The sequence below is a fragment of the Mus pahari genome, chromosome 8 (assembly GCF_900095145.1).
Source record: "Mus pahari chromosome 8, PAHARI_EIJ_v1.1, whole genome shotgun sequence".
NCBI lineage: Eukaryota > Metazoa > Chordata > Mammalia > Rodentia > Muridae > Mus > Mus pahari.
The window spans coordinates 18,617,015-18,638,895 of record NC_034597.1 but is presented as its reverse complement, the minus strand read 5'-3'; the positions used below and the strand labels follow the sequence as shown (position 1 = coordinate 18,638,895).

Below are 21,881 nucleotides of genomic sequence, written 5' to 3'. Positions count from 1 at the left end.
CTGCCAGACTATACTGGAAGAGCCCACTGCAATTCACACTCCTGCCAACCAAGTATGGACCAGCTTGCCATGTTCACCCACAGTGCTATCTATATTTAAAATCCCCACCAAGTCTCAAAGTGAGAAATCAGAGTTTTGTCCAGTTTAAACTGACATTCTTCTGAGGTGAAACCTCTAGAGTTCTGCTGTACTATACAGTAGCCAGGAAGTACATGCAGCCATTCAGATCTACAATCTAATCCAGTAAAACGAAGAAAAAAAATGAGCCCAGCTCCTTCGCTGCACTAGCCAGTTTCAAATGGTCAACGCCACACCTGTGGCCGCTGCCCTCCATGGGAGACAGGACAGGTTCTCCAGATGGTCCCACACTAAACCTGGACTGGCCGCTGTGGCCCGTGTGCACTGACCAGACATTTGAAATGTGGCTGGTCTCAGTTGACCTGTATATTTGAAAGACAAAGTGTATATATATATATATAATCATATATAATAAATGTATAAAACAATTATAAAATTATATAATTTATATATAATTATATAAATTACATAACAAAATATATAATATTTTAAAATATCTTTAAATTTTAATGTATATTTTTAAAATAATTTTAAAAATCTAATTAGATAGCAATTAATATATTGAGATGCTACTATTTAGGTATATTGAGTTAAAATTATGAAAATTAGTTTGTTTTTGTTTTTACTTCTTTTTTTAAAGATTTATTTATTTTTTTATATATATTAATACACTGTAGCTGTATAGATGGTTGTGAGCCATCATGTGGTTGCTAGGAATTGAACTTGGGACCTCTGCTTGATCTGGCCTCGCTCACTCCTGCCCAAAGATTTATTTATTATTATTATATGTAAGTACATTGTAGCCATCTGTAAACACACCAGAAGAGGGCATCAGATCTCATTATGGATGGTTGGTTGTGAGCCACCATGTGGTTGCTGGGATTTAAACTCAGGACCTTCAGAAGAGCAGTCAGTGCTCTTACCCGCTGAGCCATCTCACCAGCTCTGTTTTTACTTCTTTTAGCCTGGCTATTAGAAAATGCAGAATTACGCATGTAGTCTATGTCGTTTCTGTGCCACAGTGCACAGCACGCCCAGGGATGTGTGGTTCAGGAGCATGTCTGCCCTTTCATAGGAATTACTATAATCCATATAACTGCGAAGTGAAGTAAAACAGACTCTTAGGATCCTTTTCCCCTATGTTCACCCCTGTCCCCATAAGACAGGCTGAGAAAGGAACAAAGAAAGGGCCACAGGATTCTGCTGGCCAAGAATTCAGCCAGTAACAAGCTGGCACCCTCCCCACTTGGGTGGCCACAGGAAGCAGAAGCCTTGCTGGTTCCTGGCAGGAACTGACTTCCTGGTGCTTGGGAGAACAATTCACCAGAAAACAAAGAGAAGAGCCTTCAAAAGGAACCCAGGAAGGCTCCAAATGCAGATCTCCTCTCCGGGACTCTGCAGGGCCATCCATCCCTGCTCCATTCCATCTCCACCCGCACCCCGGACTTAAACTGGCTTCCACATAGGTCCCAGCTCAGCCAGCTGTGTACAGCTCCAGGTGAGGACAGAGAGCTGTAGAGAAAGCAGAAACCAGAGAAGGAAACAGGCTCTCCCGTCACGTTCCCACAACATGGGGGCTGTGCAGCTGAGAGACGGTCCACGTTCCTGTCATCTGTGCCTTTGACTTGGGAATGGAAAGGACAAAAACATCGTTTTTTGGAGCATGAGCCATGAAGCTGAGAGTCCAGGTCAGGCACTGTAGTCTAAGAAAATAGTAAGTAAGATCTTCATGGGCTGACGAAACGGCTCAGCAAGTTAACCCTTGTGGCCAAGCCTTGGAAGCCCGAGTTTAATCTCCAGGATCAATATGGAAGAAGAGAACTAACTCCTAAACGCTGTCCTCTGATGTCCCTACATGCACCACTGTGTATATAAAAGTGCAAATGCACACATATTTATTACACACACACACACACACATAAGTTATAATCACACGTTGTTTGTAAAAAAGTTTTTAAAGATATAATTCCAATTAAGGATAGATCATTTTTATGCTTGGGAAAAACATTCGTTGTTGTTGTTGTTGTTGTCTGTGTGCCTTTGGGCAAGGGAACTAACCTACCTGTTGTGTAACCAATCAAGTAAGACTTGTTAAGAGGAGTTTTCCTACCTTTTTCAATGGGTGAGTGTGGACCTTGTGTACACAGGTCTTATCACAGAAACGAGGTCTCATCAACCCTTCTCATCCTCATGGCCTGCCTCATTTGGAAACCACCCCTGGGTAGTTGACATAAGTTAGACTCTGAACCTGACCTCAGCACTGACTCCTAAATACCTTCTCTTCCTCCAGATAGATTTCTTCAGAGATGGAAGGAAAGAGAGCGGATGGGTGAATCACTGGAGTGGAGGGAGCCCTTCCCTCAGGGTGCAAACGCTCATAATTGTGTGCAATTTTCCGTGGAGAACACCCAAGGGTACGTGAGGCCTCACGGGGGACAGAGGACTGGTGATTTAGAGAGACTGTGACAGGCCACATACCCTGCTAAATCCTCAGTGCATGCCAGTACTTGAAGAGTTAACACCCCAAAACAGCCTACATACAGTACACGCCTGGGAGTTCTGCACCCAAGCTGTGCAGGAGCAAACCCTGGACTCCTGACACTGAGGCAAATCACAATCCCCTTCTCCCAACCTGTGCCCCTGACACCAGACCTGGGCCAATCGCTCCTTTCTTGCATCAGGGCTTTATAAGCACGCTGCTGGCCAGTCTGCATGGCATCTCTGTATCTGCCCAGTGGGGACATAGAAGAGCAAGCGGTACACCCTGAGAAAATGTCATCATTAGCCAGGTCTCGACAAGTCCCCACAGACTAGGATCTGTCACATATTTATTGAGGTCTGAGACATGTCAAACTTTGGTTAGATATTCTCATCATCTGCATCATTTATTTATTCTCAGCCCAATATAGCAGAAAGCTCTACATAGAGAACAATACATGTAGGCTCAGCAACAATATCTGTGATCCCTCAACTGGGGCCTGTGACTTGCTCTGGCCAGTGGAATGTGGGTGGAAGGGATAATTCCAAGCTTACACATTGGGAGAGCCAATTTTAATTGTCAACTTGATACAATCTAGAGTCACTTGGGAAGGGAATCTCATTTAAGGTATATCTAAATCAGGTTGACCTGTGCTATGTCTACTGAGAGACTGTCTTGATTACAGTAACAAGTAGGAAGATATAGCCCACTGCAGGCAGCACCATCCTCTGGGCTTGGGTCCAGGACTGTATTAAAAAGGAGACAGTAAGGTGAATGCAAGCATGTATGCATTTTCTCTGTAGTTTCGACTGTGATGTGACTAGCTGTTTCAAGTTCCTGCCACCTCGATTTTTCTGCCCTCATGGACCATTGCCCGAGCTGTGAGCAAGAATGAACCCTCTCTCCCCATGTTGCTTTTATCAGGGTATTTTGTTACAACAACTGGAAAAGGAGGCCAGGATAGACCTTAAAAGATGTAGTACATCTCTGCTTGCTCCTCTGGACCTCTCATGGAGCAGATTCCTAGTCAGCCTGCCTGTGAGGAGGAGAATAAAGATGGTGTCTACCTGCCTCACAGTTTGGGAATGTTGCTCAGCATGAACTGAACGAGAGTGACCCTGACCTCTCTCACGTCTCACGAAGGTGGGGTTTTATGAACTGGGTCATTTTGTGGCTTTCTTGTTGCTTCCTTTCCAAGCTGGTAATGGCCCCTTCAAATAAGAAAGCGGGGGGGGGGGGGAGGGAGGGCACAGAGATGAACATTTGGTCATCTGAACACCTGGTACAAGCAGGAACCAAGCTGATTCTCAAGGAGTCCGGGGGTGGGGCTGCTGGCTCAGAACTGGGGTGATTGTTCATTCCCATGAAGTAAGCAGAGTCAATAACCACAGTCGAAGTCAGGGGACAGGTTGGGGCCTGTGGAAGGACAGAAAGGAGGCCGACAGGACCAGCAGTGAAGAGGTGGGGAGATGGGCCAAGCAGCTTGCTGAGATGACCACACTAGGTATGAAGAGAAGCCAGAACAGGGATGAAGTTAATCAGAAAGCAGGTGGGCAAGAACAAGAGGCGGCAGCCAGAGTGTTCCTGAGCTCTTGCCCACAGCAGGGAGCAACCTGGACCTCAGGAGCTGGGAGGCCACAGAAGCATGTGACATGACCCCAGAGTATTGTAGAACCACCACAGAGCACATAGGGTGTGCCCATCTCTGCTTATCCTAGTGTTTCTTAGAAAAGAAATGGCTGAGCTGTGATTCAGGACTACTAAGTCATAGGACAAAGGTAAGGTTCAAGAGCAAAATAAAACAAAACTAAAAGGCAAAATAACAACAACAATAAAAAAAATTAGTATGTGAAAAATTACTATCCTGGGCATGTTCAGACGTGATAAACGAGTGTGGTCTTGGAGGGGCATGAATCCAGTTCAAGTTTCTCTTCCCTCCAGATCAGTCATAGGTCAGGTGAGCATGCTCTGTGTTTGAAAGGCTTCTCTGAGTTTACTAACTTTACATAATCCATAAGATAGGTCTGATCCTTGTGCCCATTCAGCAGGTGAATCAACTGAGGTCCAGAGAGAAGAAACTTGTGTTTGAAGTCAAGATGTCCACTCTAGGATCCAGATTCTTTTTTCACTCTTAAAAACATACTTTAAAAAAAATTTTTTGTATGTATTAGATGTGTTGCCTACATATATTCCCACGCACCACATGCATGCAATACTTGTGGAGTCTAGAAAAGGGCATCGGAGTCTCTGGAACTGGAGTTACAGAGGGTTGTGAGTCACCATGTGGGTGTGAGAGCCAGTCTTCTGGAAGAGCAGCCGGTGCTATTAACGGTTGAGCCATCTCTGTAGCTCGAAGGAACCACAACCTTAAGAGCTATGATTCTACTGCCTTTAAAAGAGAGGTGGGGGCCAGGAAAGCTGGCAGTACCCAGTGTTAACCGCACAGTCTGAAACCGGATGACTTCCGAACTCCAGACTCCTTCCCATGCTCTGTCCTGCTAGACCAGAAGGAATGAGGGAACACAAGAGCCAATGGCAGGGGGACGAGGTGAGAGAGAAGCCATTGAGACTGGCAGGGAAGAGATGGGGAAATGAGCTTGACAGCACACTGAGGCAGGCCCACTGGGGATACAGAGAGGCCAGAGCATGGATAACGTTATTTAGAGACCAGGATGGACAGAGCAAGGGATCAGTGCCAGAACTTGCTTCCTGAGCTCTTCCTGAGAGAGTAGCCCACCCAGCCAGCACCGGGAACCTGTTTCCCTAAGTGACATCCATACTGTCTATATTTAGGTCCTAGAGCCACCCATTGTTTCTGTCCCAGCAGACAGTAGCGGTCACCACCCTGATTGTGTCCCTCATGAGTCACACGGTTGAGTGCTCTATCGGGAACCAGCTTTGAATGTCCTTCTCCTCCTGTGGCCCCCATGTCCAGTCCTGGAAAGACTAGGAGAGGGGTTTTAAATAAAGCCTTGCACGGAATATGCTGCCTCACCCCCTCCACAAAAATAAGCCAAGATGGCGGCTGCCACCAAGTCCATGTATACTGCAGAGCTTTGTCTTTGGCAGGATTGCTTCTCCACCTCTGTGCTGAGACCCAGTGTAAAATCTGCCACCTCTCTGGTAGTCACTCATACATCCTAGTTAGCACTATATGGGACCTGGTGAAATTGGCTGAGTGCTGGCTGGCCCTGCTTGGCCATGAGCGATTTCAATCGTTTCTCAGGACAACCCAAGAAGGTGGACATTATTATCTCCATTTCACATCACAGAAATTAGATTCACAGCTAGTAAGGCAAAGTTGGTACCCAAACCCACACCAGTCTGGTTCCAAAGCCCATGCCCTAACCCCACTGGCCCCTGGCTCTCCACAGATACAGAATTACTTTGGTCAGATCTAAGTTACGTTGATAAGTTCTTTAAAGGGTTCTTCCCTTTTCTCCCTCTCATTGATGACCACAACTTCTCCAGAGCCTTTTCTGGAAACTATCAGAGATAAATCAAAATTATCAAAATTTATTCCATAGTATTTCCTTCACACACACCCTGCACCACCACCCCCCGAGACAGAGTTTTTCTGTATAGCCCTGGCTGTCCTGGAACTCACTCTAGTGGACCAGGTTGGCCTTGAACTCAGAGATCTGCCTGCCTCTGCCTCCCAAGTGCTGGGATTAAAGGCGTGCGCTACCACTGCCCCGTCCCATAGTATTTCCAAAAGCAATCACCTAGCCTATTACATTTAGATTCAAGTAGATATCCTAAAAACAACTTGTTTGTTTGTTTGTTTGTTTTCACGTTGCCCTGGCTGTCCTGGAACTTTGCTTTGTAGGCCTTGACTGAAAGATCATCTGCCCCCCGCCTCCCGAATGCTGAGATTAAAGGCATTCACCACCTCTGCCCGGCTTTAAAAACACTTAACTGAGACAGACATAAAAACTAGTTTTTACTTTGATACAACATATCTGTATGCCTGAGATTCACACCAGAGCTGAAATGAGTTTGGATACAAATGACATTTGATAAGTGAGTAAACAGAGCCACAGAGAAAGTGACTTGTCATGAATCCTCTTCCTCAGGTCATTGAACCCCACCAAACACCAAAATGGACAAGTTGACAAAGCACGGGAGAGAAATTCAGCACTGTATATGGCAGGAGGCTGAGCAGGGCTCCAGCCTTAGCTACAACCTGCTGCCTAGTGGCTAAGGATGTCATTTCCACATCCACTCTGCCTTCATATGAAACTTGATTTTTCTTATCAGCAAACAGACTTTAGGAAAATCAACTTTTCTAGACCTCAGTTTTACCATCTGCAAAATGATAAACAGTAGCTAATCCCTCCAGGGCTATAGTAATTTCACAAGCTAGTAATGTAAGTGCTATTGCCTGTTCTACATTATCATTGCGTTAACACTTTTAAATGTCAATTCCCACACTTTAAAGGTTCAAAAATTATTCTTCATTAAGCAAGCAAGTAGCTGGTGTAGAGAGCTGGAGGAGAGTGAAATTACCCAAGTCACATGACAGGATTAAAAATACATGTTTATCACAGTCATCTATTGGATGGAACACAGGACCCCAATGAAGGAGCTAGAGAAAGTACCCAATGAGCTAAAGGGGTCTATAACCCTATAGGAGGAACAACAATATGAACTAACCAGTACCCCCACACCAGAGCTTGTGTCTCTAGTTACATATGTAGCAGAGAATGGCCAAGTAGGCTATCAATGGGAGGAGAGGCCCTTGGTCTTTCGAAGATTATATGCCCCAGTACAGGGGAATGCCAGGGCCAGGAAGTGGGAGTGAGTGGGTTGGGGAGCAGGGCAGGGGGAAGGTATAGGGGACTTTCAGGATAGTATTTGAAATGTAAATGAAGAAAATATCTAATAATTTTTTAAAAATACATGTTTATATAATATCAGTAGAATTAAAAAGAAAACACAATGTGGGAGAAAATATCAGCACATCATATATATATAATAAGGGATAAATATCCAAATACAGAAAGAATTCCTAAATTCAACAACAAAGATCAAACACCCTGATTCAAAAAGAGGCACTGATCTTGAGCTATCTGAGAGTTCTCTGCAGATGCACAAATGGCCAACAATAAATATGAAAACATCCACATCACCAGCATTAGATGAACACAAAAAGAAACACAGAATAAAAATAAAAACAGAAAATAGTAAGAGTTGGCAAGGATGTCGAGAGCCTGCGATCCTCGTGTGCTTCAGGCAAGATGGAGAAAATCACAGATCCCATGGGGACTACGACATAATTATGACCCAGAGATTCTACTTTGGGGTACAGACCCTGAGAAAGTGAAAGGAGGGTTTCAAAGATCTATCTGTACATTCACGTTTGTGATAGCACCATTCACAATGCTAAAACCTGTAAGTAACCCAGGGCTCAGTGGGGGATGAGCGGGTGCACAAAATGTACACATAGACAAACAGAATACTACTCAGCCTCCAGGGAGAAAATTCTGACACACGTTAGATCATCGATTAACCCTGAGGATGTTGTCTGAAACAAGTCAGTAACAAGAAGAGAGACCCTGTTTGAGTCAACTTGTCAAATCCTTAGAGCAGTCAAAATCACAGGAAGATGACTCAGGCAGCAAGGCTCTTCAAGATGTGGGCCTGAGTTTGAATCCCCATCACCCTCATAAATCCTCGGCATGGTATAGTCACAGGGATGGAGAAGCAGGGACTGGAGGATCTTTGGGGTTTGCTGGCCAATCACGGTACTCAAACTGGCCAGCTCCAGGTCAGTGAGTGACCATGTCTCAAAAGAGAGATGGTTGGTGGGGGGTTCGTGAGATGGCTCAGAGGATAAAATGAAAGGCAAGCCTGGTAACCTGACTTTGATCCCCAGAGTCAACCATGAAATAGCCCAGCTCCACAGAGTTGTCTTTCCACCTCCACACGTGAGCTGTGCACGTATGCCTTCATGCATGCTGGTTACACACACACAGTAATAATGAATACAAACTTTGAAAAAGTGTTTAGTGATTAAGGAAGACACCTGATGTTGACCACACACACACATACATACACACATGCAGAGACACACACACAGTGACACACATGCACATACACAAACACAGACATACATACATATATATATACAAACAAATACACACAAATATACACATACATGTATACTCACAGAGACACACACATACATACACATATATACAGAGACACACATGTACACAGACACACATACATACATATATGCAAATGCACATGTAAACACACATGCAAACACAGACACACACAAACATACACACATGTACACACTGTCCAGACAGAACACAGAATTCTAGCTGCTATCTACCAGGATTGCTCTTATTAGTCTGAGGATGTCACTCTGGTGAGACTGGAACAAGTGAGGGGTTTTCCTTTAAAGGAAGTTTTGGCTCCTCTAAAATGTCTACACATACCCCAAACAAATCATCAAACGGCATGAGAGAGGAAGCTTCGGGACTCTTAACCATCCTTCAAGCCAGAAACAAATTATTTCCTGCCGTTCACTCCCAAACAACCTGAGCTGCGTTCCAGCATACTGAGGGAGAACCGGGAGTGCGTCGGTCTGGCTTCATCTGTCCAGTGATGAGCACCATTGAAAGACCAGAGTTACCTTAGGGAATCCTACAAGAGTGGCTCCAAACCTAATGAGCTTCCAAACTGAGTTTAGCCATTCTCCAATCCAGAGAGAAGATGACCATGGGAGCCCACCTAAAGATATAACCACCAGAAGAGAGTAGGTGCATCCTTCTCTCCCCATCTTCCCATTAGTTGATGTGGCTCTCTTGTAAAAATCAAAGCATCAGCATCATAGAACAGAGGGTGACCAGCCCTCCACTGGCTTTCCTCCAATCATAGCTGCTTGGGAGTTGATGGCAGTGATGCAATGCTACCTAGTGTGCACGGGCACACACACGCACACACACACACACACACACACACACACACACACACACACAGCGGGTTGCTGTCCTAATTACCGCACACCACTTCTTAATTCAAGTCTAAAGAGAGACAGGAACCTGGCTCCATCATCCAGGGTTTTTGTTGTTGTCGTTGTTTGTCGCTTTTTAATAGCAGCTCACTGCCTATCAACATGGGTAATGTCAAGACCTCCACATCCTCCCACACCTCAGGTTCTGACTCCCAGTGGAGGCTTGGGTGAGAGCTGAGAGCACCCATCCCCTGCTCCGGAACAACAAGGAACTTACCTGTGCACGGAGAAAAAAACAGCACCACACCATGGGGCGCTCCGACCTCATCCACCCCAACTCCCTGGCTGCTAACTGCAGCAGAGGCTGGTGGACAGGAGGCTCGGAGCTGTGTGAGCATGGTTTCCCTGAGGGAACTCCTCCCCACCACTTAAGTTGCATGACAGGAAGTGACAGGGGCCATCCGTTACAAGTGTCAGAAGCTAAGCGCTCCAGCCCAGGGCTCCCTCCGCTTGGTAGTTTCCTTGCTGGTTACAGCTGCTCTTTCGGAGCACTCTTGGCTTTGGCGTTCAAAAGCAGACCCATCTGCAGTCATTTAGAAGCAAGCTGTGCTTACTGGGTCCCTACCTAGCGACCTGTGAGATGTCCCAGCAGCCCTTGGGCTGTTCTGCTTCCCATGTGGAGCTCTATGTATTTAAACACTTGAGTGAAATAGAGAGATGAGGAAGTGTCACTAGGAGGGACACGGGAAGGCCAGCTTTGGGCACAAAGAAATCAATGGTCTCCTTTGAACTTCAAGTCCTGCCTAAGGCACAGAGCACATACAGAACCACAATTTAAGAGTAACCACACACCCATCCGCTGCTTTCTTTTTACTTGAGTGAATCTGGCATCTCCCCTCCAATGCCTTTTTAAAATAGCTACTGATGGAAACCTTCCTTTTGGTTTTCTTCCTGCTCTTCTTATGGTTAACTCAGGGCTAGCATTTCTCATTTTATGAACTGGCAGTCTCAGTGGGATACACACCCAGTTCCCTGCTTTTCACAAGATTTATACTCCCTTAGGTAATGTAGACAGTATCACTGTGACCTACAGTGTTCTGGAAGACCACAGTAAACCGTCCCAGTCACTGTCTATACAGGTCTCAAGCCCAAGGAGACCTAGATCTCGAGAAGTTTTCAGGTATTTTTTTTTAAAGTCCCCAACAGAGCAGAATTTATTCATAAAGATCTTTGTAAATGTAACATTTAGCTATAAAGATGCAAGACAAGCTTTACTAATACTGTCTCTCAAATGCACAGATTTTGACAAGTGCTCATCTTTCTCACCCTAGCATAAGGTCAGAGGACCAGCATAGAGAGCTGGTTCATTTGGACAAGACACTCATCTAACTTTAGGGATTATGAGAAAGGCAAGCACCATCCATGCTGCCAGGAAAATGCATACTCAACACACACACACACACACACACACACACACACACACACACACACACATTAACTGGGTCCCCCAAAATAATTTGCACTTGGACAAAGTTTTAGAAGAGCTCTCAGAGAGAGGAACACAGGCATCTAAGAAGGGTTCACTGGACAAAAAAGAAAAAAAGAAAAACCAGAAAAATCAGGCCATAGCAGGGAAGTGTGGAACCCCGAAGTGCTTAACTTGGCTGTGCCCAGAGGCAACTCTGACAGGTCCCTCTTACTTCAGAGGATGGGCGGTTGCACTTGTTTGAAGAAAGAAGGAAGTGATATTACTCTAAAGCGATTGAGTCACCTCGGGGCTGGCACCCAGGTCACACTCAGGAATATGTGTCCACCAAATGGTGGTGTCGGATGGATGGTCCTTGGGATCCTCCTTCCCCAAGCCTAACACCTCACAAGAAGGATTTTTGCTCTAAATCCACTCAGAAAGAACCCCACATTTACACAGGCCTCTCACCAACCTTTTCAAGTGGCAGCCCAGCTAAAGAATGAACGGTAATCCTCTGAGAACCCCTGGAACATTCTTTAAGCCTGGACAAAGCCACTTCCAAGAGCTCCAATCACCAAGACCAGCCTTACCCTGGTGGACATCCCAGGGAAAAGAGCTAACAGAGCATAGTCTGGTTTGGTTCACTTCTATGGAGGGATGAACCACTCACGTCAACTAACCTAGGCTGACTCAATCAAACTTCCAGCTACTGAGAATGGAGAAGAGGAAGCGGACCAAAGGCAGTGGCTCCAGCATTTCTAGGAACAGGTGAACCTGACTAGGCCCTAAAGCAGGTAGCGGTCAAAGAGGAAGGAAGTAGGAAGAGAAGGAAGTCTACAGATGCCCTGGCAGGGACAGGGGCACAGAAAGGCCAGTGCACAGCCATTTCCTCTGTAGCTGCTCCCACTCTGACAGGAGTAAGAACACCAGGAACAAAATGGGTCTGTGAAGACAGCACCGAGAGAGGAAAATGGCGAGAAGTCACTGCCCTTTGATATTCATTTTGAGCTGCAGAACCTGAGCCCATAAAGGAACTATAGAGTTTTTGCTCTGGGACTCTGAGGGGCTACAGGGATTCAGATATGTTTTTCAATTTTTACAAGTAATATATCATAGCAACACAGCCAAGCAGAACAGAAGGTAGAAGGTAAAAAGCAAAATTCGTCTTTCCAAGGGCCCTGCCACAACCCCCTTTGCCAGAGGTAGTGGGGTTAAAGTCAGAGGGATGGGGGATGCGTAGAATACCCGAGGACAAAGGCCAGTGGAGTCGGCCTGCTGAAGAGGTTTCTCTTCGCTCAGTTCACTCTGGGGAACCCAAGGAGCTACCAGCCCAAGCTGACCAGACATTCTAGGTTTCTTTTTTAAAGCCTAAAATTCCAGATCTTTTATTCGAGAAAGAGAAAGAGAGATCCCAAGGGCCATCCGTGTGGAACATACGAAGGGCAACTCTTCTGGAATTTTCCTGGTACTAAGACACCCCTGAGCTTCTAGGTGTAACAAGGTCTTTGCCTCCGCCCCTTTCTTTTCTAAAAACAGGACGACTACATTGGTGAACTGCAAGAGCACAGGCCTTTTCCTTGACAACCAGGGAGGGCATCTTCCCATGCCATGACACATTTTCAGCATCTTGCTGGAGAGTACGTCTGTACCACTCCATCAGCATCACAACACTGGGCGCTGTGCAAACGTGAAAGATGGGCTTGGAATGTTACTTTACTGTTGTCCATTCTTACCACCGCCAATGCTGGACACTTAGCTCACTGTAACGTGTCCTTGTGGAAGACGCTAATGCATTCTAAACCATGACTACTGTGATATTACATTGTGACTGCCGATTGTTGATATGTTAACATGAGCTCTTACCATGTATTTTTTTTTGTTGGTTTATATGATCCTCACAACTCTGTTAAGAAGGCCTAAATTTTATTATGATATTCTACTTTGAAGTTTTTTAAAAAACAACAAAAGAACCTAAAACTCAGAAAGGTAATGTGAGCTTCCCATTAGCACAGGGCCTGGGTGGTACAGGTTAGTCAGGAAGAATCCTTTAGAACACCTGCAGCATGTGTGCGTGCGCGCGCACGCACGTGGGCACACACACACTCAAAGATACATATACTCACACATACCACACACACACATATATATATATACACACACACACGCACACACATATCTCATGCACACATGTACACACACACATATTCAAACATACATACACTCACCCATACCACACACACACACACACACACACACACATATATATATATATATATATATACATACACACACATATCTCATGCACACATGTACACACACACACACACACACTTCCTGCTCCTTCACCTCTCACCATCCAAGAGCCATCTAGAAAACTACTTCTTTAATATTCAGAAATCTGACTCATTGAACCAAAAACACAAGACAAGGAGTGTCGACAAAGGAGCCTTTCACTGTCTCCTGGGGAAGAGAATCCTCCTTTCAAAGCTCTACTTTATAGTGGTTCAAGATAAATCTTAACAGATTAGAGAGAAATTAAAAAAGATAAACCATGAAGCTGTGGAGGTCCAGGTTCCTGTGGTTGGCTGTTTTCCTTCACCTTGAGGTGGTGATTCATTTCTTTCAACATGGGAAACTACCACGAGGCACTTTCTGTGCAGACACTGGTGGCTGTGTTCCCACGCCTGTTCAATAACTAGACTTCTAGCTGAGACACTACCACCACACTTCGTGGTATCGTGGGGACAAAGGCTGCTTCTCTTGTGTGGCTCATCTATGCAGCTGACAGCAGCTCCTCATGAGACCCTCCAGGCAGTTTCCTCCAAAGGTACCACAAGCAATAGATTTACTGGGGCGGTGAGAACTTCATCTGCATAAGATATTGGTCACGTTTCAGTAAAATTCTATCTTTACTAGAAACGAAAAATGGGCTGGTGAGATGGCTTAGTGGGTAAAACCACTTGTGGCCAAAACCTGATGACCCAAGTTTGATCCCCAGAACCCATGTAAAAAATGTGCATGGTGATACAGATCTTAAATCCTAGCACTCTTACTGAGAGACAGGCGGTAGAAACAGGAAAATTGCCTAGAAATTTGAGGGTCAACCAGCCTGGAGTACACAGTATACTAGAGACAACGAAAGAGGCTCTGCCACACCAAAATGGAAGCTGAGAACAGACTTCTGAAAGTGTCCTCTGAATTCCACCTACATGTGCCTACACACACACACACACACACACACACACACACACAGACACAGACACAAAGATGATAAATAATAAATAAACAAAAAGGTAGGAAATTATATATATATATACATATGTCACTATATATGTGTATATATATATATATATATATATATATATATATATATATATTGGCATATGTCTGTACAGTGGCACTCTGGAGAGGAGGTATCTTACATTTAAGGACAGCATGGTCTCCTGAACGAGACTCTGATGGAGTGGAGGAGCGGGGAGGGGTGGGGAGCCCAAGGAGAGAAGGAAGAGAGGTGACAAGAAAAGAAACTTAGCAAATTATAGTGATTCTTCCATTTGAAATTCACTGCATCCTGTAATCTCCTCCTTTATTTGTGTATGAGACACTAAAGATACCACAGAATCTAAAGCATCAGCCTTGGGATGTTTCTGCGCACCTGAAGTTAGACAGATGTTCCCACAATTCTGCCTGATGAGTCACAAAGGGGGACATAAAGTGACCAGTGCAGAAATGGGATGCTAGTAATGACCGAAATGTAAAACGATTACCATTGATTTAACCAACACCCAACATCGGAAAAGTACAGGCCTTAGATTTCTGAGATGGTTGCCAAATTCCGGTACAAGAAGAGGAAATCAAGTTTTAATGCCATGGTTGGAGGGAGGAACCAAAAGTGTCTGTGGTGGTGTCATCCTGGCAGAGGGGCATCACCACATCGAGCCAGTGAGAATTAAGGACTTCGGAGGACGTCGAGCCTGGGTGTTTACTTGTCACCTCCTTTCACTGAATGTCTTTCTATCTACTTTTTACTGCTGCAAACAGAACTTGGGCAGCTATTCCCCTTGATTTACTATGAGTTATGGGGGAGGGAGAGGCAGGCCTCTAGATGCCACCCAAGTCAGAACCAACTGGATATAGGTGACTTAATTCTAGAGATTCAGACCAAACCCTGCTCCGGCCCAACAAGATTACAAAATAAATGGAAAGCACGTGGGAACAGACCTGGCTGTCTAAGGTCAAGAACAAATAAATAAAAAACTCTTCATCTACGGTTTCAACCCAAGAACTAAAAATAAATGGTGCTTTGACATGGGATTCTTACAGACTGCTAACCTGCCCAGTCTTCTGGGCTTATCTTGCCAGTTTTGCTCTGAGCGATTATTTGTATGCTGTATTTTTTCTCTCTCTAAACAAATCGGAACCTTTATAACCAAATTCCTCGCATTATTTGGCAATTGATACCGTTGTGGCTTGAGTCTGAAATATCCCCCAGAGGCTCATGGTTTGGGCACGGATCTATTTTGGGAAGTTGCGCAACCTAGACCAAGGAAGGAGACCACTAGGGGAGGGGTGGGGCTTCAGGGCTATCTCAGCCAATCCTCCCCTTCCCCAAGTCTCTCTGCTTCCGGGTCCACCAGGCTATGAACAGCCTCCATCACGTGCTCCCACTGCCACGGACTGGGTGATTCTTCTGTACCGTCATTACCACGAGGGACTGGAACCCACTGAAACAGTAAACCAAAACTCAACTCTTCCCTGCTTTAAGTTGTCTCTGTCTGATGCGGTCGCAGCAACCTAGAACTAATACAGATGCCCAGCGAACCTCTCTACAAACAGTCTTAGCCCGTGCTGGAGCTTTTGCAAAGCAGCCCTTTTGATTTCTATCTTCGAAGACAAGCCTCCTCCATGCAGCTCTTCCATGGCCTGTCAAGGCCTCTTGGTTAGCCTCTCCCTTAAAAGTGAAACTCTTGCGGGTGACTGACCTCCGCTCGATTCTTTGGAAGAGAAAAGGTTTACACGAGTGGAGCTGATCTCTATCAGCCAGAGAACTTCCTTACTTGGAAATGAGATTTACCATTTGTCAGTCTACTGCCAAATCAAGTTACGAGTGGAAAGTCTGAACGTGGGGGTGAGGACTGCATTTTTGAAGCTTCCACTGAATAATAATAACCAGAAGGATTTTTTTTAAAGAAGAAATTTGCTTAGATCAGAAAAACAACTTTACATTTTAATGTTCTGGGTTAAACTCTGTAACAAAAGCAAAAGTCATTTTTACTACAAAGTTTCTCCTCCATTTTCTTCAGTTATACTTAAAACAATCAGGGTATTTCTTGTGTGTGTGTGTGTGTGTGTGTGTGTGTGTGTGTGTGTTCCTTGACCCACATAGGGCAATCAATTCTCTCCTTCCTCCGTGCTGTGGGTTTTGTGTATAAAGCCAGGGCAGTCAGGCTCCCTATCAAGCTCCTGTACCCACTGAGCCATCTCCTCAGCCCCTCCCCCCATATAGTAACTTTAGCTACAGCCTCCTGATGGGAGAAAGATGTGTTGGGCTGGGCCCCATACTGCTTGGTAAGACACTTCACTTCTGCACCTTGAGTTTTCTCATGTGTAGAACACATGTAACGGTGCCATCCTTTCTCAACAACGTGTGGGAAGGCCTACAGGACACTGACTGACCTGTGTGAAGGCAGAGCAAACCCTGTAAGGACACCAGGGGTCCTCACATTCTATTTTTGTAGAGGTTTAAATATTTCTGTTACTTTTTTAGAAAAATATTTTTACTTCTTTTCAAAGTGAAGAAAATGTATCCTCTTTTAAATTCTGTTTCTGATTTGCTTGTGTGTGGTGGGGTCTAATGTGATAGCCCAGGATGGCTTTGCACTTGGAATTCTCCTGCATTCAACCGTCTGGCCGCCCATATTTATTCATCACTGTGTCCATCTGAAGAGTTCGAGAATTCTACAAAAACACCCCCAAGAAAATACCAAGATATTAAGATGCACTCTATCTCCGTGATGCACAGCACCCTGACAGTCCAACAGTAAAGTACTTTTCTCCTTTTAAAAATGTGTTTGGGTGCATCTGAAGAATAAAAATTGCTACTTTCACCTCCTTAAATCAGAATCGTAAAGGAGTCATCAAAACACTGGGAAACAGCACACCAGCAGGATGCTGGGAAAAGGTCTAAGTGTCTACACGAAGTCCTTACAGGAGGCCTAGCACCTGCTCCCACGCAGGCCTCTCCCAGGACTCCGCTGCCTCTTTAAGAGAGACTTCCTGTTGAGGCAGAGATTTCCGAATGCAGCTTCCTGGAGACCACATACATAAACAATAAACTCTGCTGAAGAACTGCAAATAGACAATGCAGCCCATGTGGCTGGAGCGGCTGGAACGAGAACCAATTATGAGGGCTGACAATAGCCAGGGCATTTCCATCAGGAATGCAGATCTGTGATAAACACAGGGAAACAAGTTACCCAACCGCCATACACCACCTGCACGCACTGAACGGATTTTTAAAAACACAGTGCCTGACCTCTCATCCCAGAGAGAAGTGGTTGCCTCTAGATTCAGGGGCTGTTTTTTAAATTATCATCGGCCAGGAAGAAAGTAGCCGAAGCTCTTCTTCTCAGAGCTCCACCACACACTTAATTGCACACTGAAGAGAACACGTGTTTCCAGGCTGACCGGTGCAGCCTGGGACATCTCTAACAGCCAAGCGTGTGTGGGGACGCCCTGTAGTTGAACTCCCTGTCCTGGGCCTGGGGAGTTCCCAGCTCGGAAACCAGAGCCCAAGTCCTACTAAAGAAGACAAACACTGCCCACTCATTTCCCAGCCTTCCTTGAAGCCAGATCACCAGAGCGCTAGCCGGGCTCAGCCAGATAGGTACTGCCCCCCCCCCCAGGCCTAGGTCAGGAGGTGGGAGGCTGGGCAGCCAGGACACCGCAGGGCTAGTTGTGTGGGGGGCATAGGGGAACATCGTTAATAGGGGTTGTAAGGGCAGATCGGAAGCCAGGTTTTATTGTCGGGGGACCGGTGTTATAAAAGTGGCATCTCCCCCACCCAGAGACAGCAGCTCAAGTGTCCTCGGGACAATTGTTAGTGGTGTGATCTGGGGCTGTTCACTGATTTCTTGATCCTTCCCAGTCTGAACGGCCAACCGTGAATTTACTTTCTATTTGACAGAACTACATCTCCTGCTAAGGGGTTAGTTCCCGAACACAGTTCTGTGAGGCAGTTCAGAAGTTAAGCGTACAGAGTAGTCCTGAGCTGCAGAATGGAATGGCTTCTCTCACACTTACACGGCCTCCTGACCTTATTATGCCCTGTATCAGGTGGTCTCTAATTCTTCCTGGACTTTATCTCCTTCTGCCTTCCTTCCCCACCCCCACCCCCACAATCTGAGGTCACACGGTCTGTTTCTCATCAGGCTCCTTCCTGTCTCCGGGGTCTTTGCACCTGCTATTCCTCTCCAGGAAACTCCACCCCAGCTCATCACAGAGCATCCTCCTCCTCCTCACTGTGTAACATCAGAGACCCCTCCCGACCGACCGGGCTGTCCAAAGGACTTTGCTCTTCACCCCAGCTCTTAGTTCCCTGTCAAGATACCTGTTGATTTCCTTTGCAGAACTTACCACATCCTGTGATTAATTCATTTCAAATGACAGTAGCAAACACCACTGCCTGAGGGCCTTCTACTCGCCAGACGGCAGGCAAAGTTCCCTTGATTCCATGCAACCCAGTGATTTCATAGAGGTTACTGGCTCAGAAAGGTTAAAGGAGTTGTCCCAAGCACTAGGCTTGACGGAGATGAACAAAAACTTTAACTTGGATTTGCATCATGGGCTTCTCACAACAGTGCTCCCACAGACATTGGGTGCACAAGGACCAATTGTGTCACAGGTGGTGGAACTTTGAACCTGGTACTCCAGATCACAGCCTCCCCTCCCTCCCTCCCTCCCTCNCCCCCCCCTCTCTCTCTCTCTCTCTCNCACACACACACACACACACACACACACACACACACACACACTGACACCTTCCACCCCTGCCAGCATTCAGTCTAGCACCCACATGCCTCCCAGGGAAGAACTGTATCCTGATTTGGGCAGAGATGGGGCTTACTTTCCCCAGTCAGAAGAAAGATGCTCCAAGAGTGGGCGTGCATGAACACCTCAGAAGAACTAACAGCCAGCCAGATGGGACGCAGACCAGCAAACAACACTTTCAATGTTCTGGAAGAATTCCGAGGCCTGAAGAAGGGGGGGGGGGGCAATCTTCAGGCTTTCCCCAGGGGAAATGCCTTCAAGGACTGTGCCAGGAATGTCTGAGAACTGCTAGAGTGAGGGGCAGTGACAGCCCAGCTCATTGAGGGAACCAGTTAGTCAGAGGGCCTGCAGAAGGGCTGAGAAAAGACTGGGGCACAGAGAAATTGGGTCAAGGTAGAAATTCCACCTCTCCCTAGAGGAAACAAACCAGCGGGGATGGTCCAGAGTGGCTGCACAGCCAGGTAGAAACTGACTTTGTCAAGGACAAGGACAACGCCATGGCTGTATAATACTGGTCCAATGCTGGTAGGGTTGGTAGTCATCTCCTCTATATCTTAAATTCTACAGGCATAAGTGTGTCATTTAAAAACCAAAAAATCTGTAATCACTATTTAAAAAAGAAAAGAAGTCCCATTTCAGTCTCCCGGTTCCCTTTCCCTGCTGAAGGAGCCAGACAAGGTCCTCCCGCCAGCCGCACGGCTGTCCCTCTGGGGATGGGAAGCTACACGGAGCTCTGAAGTGGGTGATTTATGGAGAAGACCAGGAGTCACGCGCTTCTTGATGACAGTCACACCTGCCAAGACTCCCGAAGACCCACCTCAGGCTCATGTCATCTCTAAGAGCAAAAGCTGCTTGCTGCTTCCCTAACAGTGTAGTCTGGACACAAAAGATCTCCCGTGCCGAACGGACATCTGGGGGCTGTGGGAAGGGCGCCCACCATGACCCTCTGTGATATTGTCTTTCAAGAATTCCTTCCCTGGAGAGGTGTAACACTGTCTATCTCTCCTTACAAAGTGCCAACAGCAAACCAAAGTAGGATTCCACCAGTGTTCAACTGGGGAGGCAAAGAGGTACTAGGGTCTTAAAGCAAGGGTAAGGATTTCCCTCTCATTACATGGGTGACCTGAAAGCAGCTACACTGGAAAGTCTTTATTCACCACAGGGGACAGCTTCCCATAACCACAAGATCAATGTCCCTTCAGTTAACCACCCCTATATATGCCAACACCATGTAGAAGACCTCCCGACGCCATCAACCTACTGAAGGTAATATCTGGTTAGGGCAGAACTGCATACAAATGGCTAGAAGGAGCAAATGGAATATCAGGGTCACTGGACCCTCCCCACTACCTCTTTCTAAAAGGGAAATCCCAACAGCCAACAAGCCAACAGAACAACCTGTCTGGTGAATATAGGGGCTTGTGTGCCACAATAAAAAGTCATTATAAGGCCAAGCATGCCTTGAATGCCAGCACTCAGGTTGCAAGGCAGATGGAGCTCTGCATACGAAGCCAGCCTGGTTACCATAGTGAGTTCCAGGAACAGCCAGAACTACATAGACAGACCCTGTTTTAAAAGAAGAGGAGGAAGAGGAAGAAGAGGAGGAGGAAGAAGAGGAGGAGGAGGAGGAAGAAGAAGAAGAAGAAGAGGAGGAAGAAGAAGAGGAGGAGGAGGAAGAGTAAAGAAAAAGATCATTATGAGTAGTAACAATGGTTAGGCTATTTCTAATAGGAATATGAATCTGTACAAATAGATATTGCTAGTGTTAGTGTACGTACACACATACACATATGTGTGTATGATCATATGTAGCAAGATATTTATCCATTATACATAATATATAACATTATATAATGTAGTAACCATGGTTTTATTATCATTCTCTTTAACCCAATATAAGAATTTGTTGTCCGGGCATGGTGGCACACACCTTTAGCCCCAGCACTTGGGTACTTGGGAGGCAGCGGCAGGTGGATCTCTGAGTTCGAGGCCAGCCTGGTCTACAGAGTGAGTTCCAGGAGAGCCAGGGCTACACAGAGAAACCCTGTCTCAAAAAAAAAAAAAAAAAAAAAAAGAATGTGTTGGGGCCAGGATCTGGTTCTGTCTGCTTGCCCAGCATGCACTAGACCCCCCAGGTTCAATCAGTCCTCAGTACCACATAACTGGGTGTGATGGTACACGCCTGTAATCCCACCACTCCAGAAGTACAGACTGGAGGATCAGAAGTTGACAGTCAACTTTAGCTACAGAGTGAATTTGAAGCAAGCTTGATACATGGAACCCCGTCTCAAAAAGGGGTGGGTCTGAGAAGGGAACCCCAAGAACAGGCATCTCGTGTTGCGGTTTCCTACCGTTGGCAGGTACACTGCTGGGGATACCTAACACAGACCCTAATAACTGGACTGCCCCCATGTGAGCTACAGGCTTGGGAGAATCCCCCACTATGGAAGACCTGGATTTCCTGTCACCGTGAAGGGAAACAAAGCGACGTTGCCTCCTCACACTGCGCACAGCTGTATGCACGTTCACAGAGGTCCTCTCATCAGCCCCTTGAATCACATACAGTTATGAGGCGCATTTTACAAAAGACAATCCAAGCCTTGGTGATGTTCAGCATTCACCAAAAACCACTCAGTTAGTCTGACACGTAGGCATTCTGACTGAGCGTGCAAGCCAAGTCATAGAACAGTACAAAAGACAGACCATTCCCCTTTGCAGAACAGAGTCAGCCGATGTATGCTGGGGAAATTGTTTCATGGACCCTTAATACACCTCCTTGCCCAGAATGACTTCTGCATAGCAGGCACTGTGTGGACAGCTTGGCTGCCTCATCACTATGG

General features: G+C 46.0%; 1 protein-coding gene across 3 annotated transcripts in view; it reads right to left on the bottom strand.

The window, feature by feature from the left end:
• The window catches only part of Arhgef3 (Rho guanine nucleotide exchange factor 3), a 291,654-nt gene that overhangs the window by 158,561 nt on the left and 111,212 nt on the right, over nucleotides 1-21,881 (bottom strand). The window contains exon 1 of one of the 3 annotated variants that reach the window (XM_021203019.1): nucleotides 9,802-9,957. The exons of the other annotated variants lie outside the window; for them this stretch is intronic. Within the exon in view, the coding sequence (XP_021058678.1) occupies nucleotides 9,802-9,852 (51 nt within the window). The 5' untranslated portion in view covers nucleotides 9,853-9,957. Of the gene's footprint in view, nucleotides 1-9,801; nucleotides 9,958-21,881 lie in introns of those variants that run through there. 3 annotated transcript variants of the gene reach the window in all.